Source organism: Micropterus salmoides, unplaced genomic scaffold (genome assembly GCF_014851395.1).
Source record: "Micropterus salmoides isolate LMB-PRFRI ecotype aquatic unplaced genomic scaffold, ASM1485139v1 Ms_hic_scaffold_12, whole genome shotgun sequence".
Lineage (NCBI taxonomy): Eukaryota > Metazoa > Chordata > Actinopteri > Centrarchiformes > Centrarchidae > Micropterus > Micropterus salmoides.
The window spans coordinates 25,704,649-25,709,661 of NW_024040263.1; the positions used below are offsets into that span (position 1 = coordinate 25,704,649).

The following is a 5,013-nucleotide window of genomic DNA, read 5'->3' on the forward strand; positions in this document are numbered from 1 at the left end:
AACTTTACTGCCAGCTGAGGTAGTTTCTTTAAACAAGCAAGATGGTTGTCGCTGAATCCACCGTCAGTTTTAAACAAACTGAATGGTGGGGGTTTTTTTCCTGTTACAAAACAGCCCTTAAGCTTTTGTTGATGTTTTCCAAGAAGATTTGACAAGTTTAATGTACCAACAACGCTACATCACACGTTTCATTGCTCTGATTGACTGTAGGTCTAAAATTAACTGAGATGTGAAATCAGTCTGGCAATGCCAGGCTAGGAAAAACAAAATCTACTAAAACAGAAAATTTAACAAAATTAAGAGAACATATTCTTTTTGCTGTGTTCATCATGTCAACCTGCTTTTGTTTTAATGTTCAAATCTGATTAAGTTACTGGTGTTTCCATTTTGTCTAATCCATGTTATTTGTGGTATGTTGGTGTCAAGTTGTGTTCTTATGAGAAAATCAAAAATATCAGCACCTTAGTGTTATTCTGAGGATTTGTCTTCTCCACAAGACTGCTATTTAACCCGACAAAAGCTGCGGCTCTTTTAAAGCGCCACCTCTCACACCTTTTGATATGAAATAGACAGCAGACCACCAGCGTTCCCCTGGCTGTTTTTTTTATTTGCAGTTTACATTTTAGAAAAAGAATCCAAGGATTTTGCCTCCTGTGTGTTTCCGTCTGGCCTCTTCATGGTCCATGATGCCAGCTGAAGTGGTCAGCACAATGTATCTGTGAAAATAAAAGTCGGGAGGTCACCATATAAACTCAGATGAATCCCTCACAGTGATTACACAACCTGGTCCAAACTATGAGATCAAGTCAACCAACCAGCAATAAAACAAAACTTTTGGATTGTCTTGACGCCAACTGTCAGCCTCGCTCTCAAAACACACCTATTACACACTATTAAGACATCAAGCCACTGATTTCATAGCTAACCATTTGATTAACCCTTTTAAGTTTTATAAAAGTTATATTGTAACTGCTATAAAAACCCATTTTATGATCTCCATTACAACCGTAGAGAAATCTGTGATTTTCTGTGACATGCGGGACAATGCTCTCTACAGGTTACGGCAGGCAGTGTACTCTCCAAGAGTGATTATGTTTAATGCATAGACTGCATCCTACAGACATCCTACGATGAAACAAACGTGCCTCATAAATTGCAGAGTAAAGACTTACTAGGACTATTTAATACTGACCACACGAGGCCATCTATAATAAACAGAATCATCTTGGGCAGCATCAAGTGTAAAGAACTCAGTTGCTGTAGTGAGTTTCAACAGACTAACCCCCTACTGACCATAGCTCCTGTAGCTATACTCAAAAATTAAAGTTAAAGCAACATCCCACATTCTCAACTAAAACACGCCCACAGAAACAGCAATTCAGTGTGTTCAACGTCATTATTAGTAAATGGGTTTAAATTAGTCAATAGCAGTCGATATTGACGTGTTAGCCTTGAAAACCCTGCTGCTTCTAACATTAACTTAGCTCTCCTTATTAGCTAGGCTCCTTTCATGCTTGCTAATAACTTTTTTTAAAGCTGGGTCTCCGACATTGACAGCATTGTGTTGAACTGATTTGTGCAGCTGTGTTCATTAGGGAGAGCGAGAGGGACGAGAGGGGATGTGCTGTGCGAATACGCACTGACTGCAGCTCTGCAATCAGACAATTTTAAATAAAATCTAAAATCAATGTGGCAGTCAGCGTTGATTTGTGGCGGGCTGCCACAAATAAATGAATGCATGGGAAACACTGCCCTGTATTAAAAAAATCTTTATATTAGCATTAAGTTTCAGCCTGCCAGTCAACGTGGATAGTAGGTCACAGTGTGTCTGTTAGCAGTTTCCCCAACTGCTGGAAAAATGAAGGCTGTTAGCACTAGCCAACATTGTAATGTTAGCTAAATTAGTAACAAAGTATATTAATTTGCTTAGCTGTATATCACACAAGGGTTGAGAACATCAGGTACAAGCTTAGACTAAAACTGGTGTACAGCTCTGTCCTGTACACATACTGTACATCCTGCTAATTATATTTCAGATGAGTCTGACAACAGGTTGTTAAAGAAATAAGGGACCATGGAGCTGAGGTTAATGAAGTAAATTAGGGGGTGCAAACTAGTCTTTTTAAGCCAATTAGTAGATGTTTCTTTTTCATGCAAATAAATGCTTCATAAAAAAAAAAAAAATAGATGCATCAATAATCGTTTTATAAATCGCAGCCCTCTGGATCACAATCGAATCGTGAGGGATTCCCACCACTATTCAGTACACAATCAAATCACGCTAATTGCCTACCATTAAAGTGCTATTATGCTCACAATTACATGAATTTTAGCCTCTTGCATTTAAGTGATAGTAATGCAGTAACACCAGCCACACTCCACACCCCCAAGAACTTTAATGATTGATGCAATTATTTAAGGTTTCCTCTCACTCTAATTCCCTGTAGATACATATCTACACAGCTTCTGTGGGATTATTCATCCCTACTTAGAGCCTCTCATTAGCACCTACTCTAACTCCGCAACAATGTCAAACTAACATTCATCAATATAATTCCCACTGTTGGTTAAACAGACAAGTGTCCAGTACTTGAAGCGCTTACAGATAGCTTCAAATATGAAGCCTATTTGGATTCTGAGCATAAAAGCATAAACGCTACCTTCAACTCTCAAATGAAAACCAAAAATAGCAAAATTAATTTCCAAATCAACCACACGGGACGACCGAGCAAAAGTAAGCATCACAGCATGCGAGAGAGAAGGACTGGAGATCTAAAATGTCTAAACTCTTTCCAGTTGGCAGTCACACTACATTACTGCCGCTATGCAGTTTTAAAAGTTGGTGTATCAGATTCTCACCCAAACTGTCTTGAGGGCAGCAGGTTGTTTTGCCACTTCTCCAGGTCCTTGAGTTGGAGATCAAAACGTGGACTGATCACACCACACTGAAAGACAAGAAGAAACACTGGTTTACCCTCCACATTCACACATACGGTAGTAAGCAGGAACTAACTAAAAGCTACAGGTTGCTTATTGTAAGATGCACCATCTGGGTTCCCTCAGCTCAGTTAGAAGGTAGTTGCATTTGCCACTTTCCAAACAGAGCTGTGTTTTGTAAAATGCCATCTGGCCCATTACAAGCCATGTGACCAAGGACACCCCACTCTTTAAAGTAGCAACTTTAATAAAAGCAGCTGTTCACAAGTATATTTTGTTATATTTCATGTCTGGAGGCATTAGGAAGAGCAACTCTTAGTAGTTCTGAAAGAAAGCTTTCGAAATGTCTAGTGTAATTTGTGTTCACATTAATGCCAACACAGCTAGCATTGTATATTTACAAACAACGATAGAGACTTTACCTTGTTCAGCCTGCCTGTGAGATTGACGACGATTTTTCCGGCCCTGTGGTCATCAATGATCTCAAACTCACCAATGTAACCTAGGGATACAAATGACAAACATCAAGTTGAACACACTTCAAACTTGTCTTTCTGACCAGAAGAGCTCTTTTGTAAGGTGTGCTTCCTTCCAGTAGCTCTTAACAGCATGTATAGTAACTGGACCAGAGCACTGCCGCTGTTACATGGACGAAGTATTAGCCAAGTGTTTCTTGATACCAGTTTACCATTCACACACACCAGAGAACTGTCTCAGCCACTCACCGTGCTTCATCATGACGGTTAGGAAGCGCACAATAACCTTGGAGCAGGGCCTGATGAGGACCTGGCGTTTCCCACGCTTCTCAGCATTGTTGATGCATTTCAGAGCATCTGCGAGAACGTTCATGCGCACCATGATGCCTGCAGACACAAAGTATTAGGAGTTGAAGATGCCTGTCTGAACAGAAACAAAGCTGAGCCTTATTTCATATCGTTCTCTGGGACTCTACGCTATGTCCACACACAATTCAACTGCAGTCGGTTCTTTACAGACTTGAGGGGAGCCCGTATTTTTTTTCTCCATATCGCCAAATGATGGCCCCTTCATCTGAAGACTGGAAAGTTGTTTTAAAGTAGCATCGTGCTCTGTCTCAGGTACACATCTAAACCCCGCACCTATTAATCTATCTAAGTTAAATGAAGTTAGCAAAGCCTGGTTAGCCCTGAATAAGTCACGACGCGTTCTTAGTGTTAACCACCTGGCTAACATTAGCAAGTTACGTTTAGTTAACACTTTTCTGATGCCGAATTTCACTCGTAGCAGGAAACACTGTTTTTGTTCGACTCAACACTGAACACGTAAAACGTACAGACTCTCTCCAAAGCATGGTCCTTCATCAGCACACAGAATAGCTACCTAGCCTAGCCCACGAAATGGTCAAAGCAAAGCATCGCTTAACATCTGAAGACACAACGTTCAACGCAGTGTCGACCACGTATGAAATGTGTAACACCCGGGGTTTCAACAGGCAGCTTACAGGTGTTAGTTGTTTAAAATTAAAAGACACTCCTGTGGTCGCAACGCTTCAGCTAGCGGGGCGTTTTGAACGCACCAATTCCCAGGGCCGGACAGAGGCTCTGCTCGATGAAGTTTATAGTACAACTGTGTTGGACTCGTTTCACCAATCGAGACGATAATCGTCCCAAATCATTAGCGTACACTTTCGCTTCAAGATCATCGAATAATTTGAAGATTTACCATTTAGATGCTTCAGATACTTAAAAGATTGAAGGTGACAGTGTAAAAACCATCTTACCGGTTCTGCAATATGGCGGAAAGAGGAAGTCGAAAAAATCGCAATGCAATATGGGAACAAAATCCGAGACTTTTTCAACTCGAGATGACCCACACCAGCACGAAATGACAGTCTTTCATGTCTTCGATAAAAATCCAAACTAAAAAAAACGACGCAGAGAGAATTTGCACATTTAAAAACGGTTTTGTGGCTTAAATTTGTTCAGCAAGGGTTTATATGACTTTCATTTAATGTGAAATATTTATATCTTAGAAATGTATTAATATATGTATAGCCTGCCTACAACTCTAAAGGAGCTGTACTGTACTTTGCCAATT

General features: G+C 40.3%; 1 protein-coding gene across 1 annotated transcript; it reads right to left on the reverse strand.

The window, feature by feature from the left end:
- Nucleotides 1–586: 586 nt before the first annotated feature.
- rps15a (ribosomal protein S15a) lies at nucleotides 587–4,780 on the reverse strand. The gene is made up of 5 exons (XM_038714233.1): nucleotides 4,697–4,780; nucleotides 3,663–3,800; nucleotides 3,360–3,439; nucleotides 2,860–2,945; nucleotides 587–716 (listed from the first exon to the last, which is right to left on the reverse strand). Exons 2-5 carry the CDS (start codon nucleotides 3,793–3,795, stop codon nucleotides 623–625), a joined length of 393 nt encoding a protein of 130 aa, XP_038570161.1. The 5' UTR covers nucleotides 3,796–3,800; nucleotides 4,697–4,780; the 3' UTR covers nucleotides 587–622.
- Between the last annotated feature and the right edge of the window lie 233 nt (nucleotides 4,781–5,013).

Coding starts and splice junctions, on each gene's coding strand:
- rps15a (XM_038714233.1), bottom strand. CDS start 3,795: ATGGTGCGCATGAACGTTCTCGCAGATGCTCTGAAATGCATCAACAAT. Junction 3,440..3,662: donor AACCGTCATGATGAAGCACG/GTGAGTGGCTGA, acceptor TTGTATCCCTAG/GTTACATTGGTGAGTTTGAG. Junction 717..2,859: donor CTGCCCTCAAGACAGTTTGG/GTGAGAATCTGA, acceptor TTATTTTCACAG/ATACATTGTGCTGACCACTT.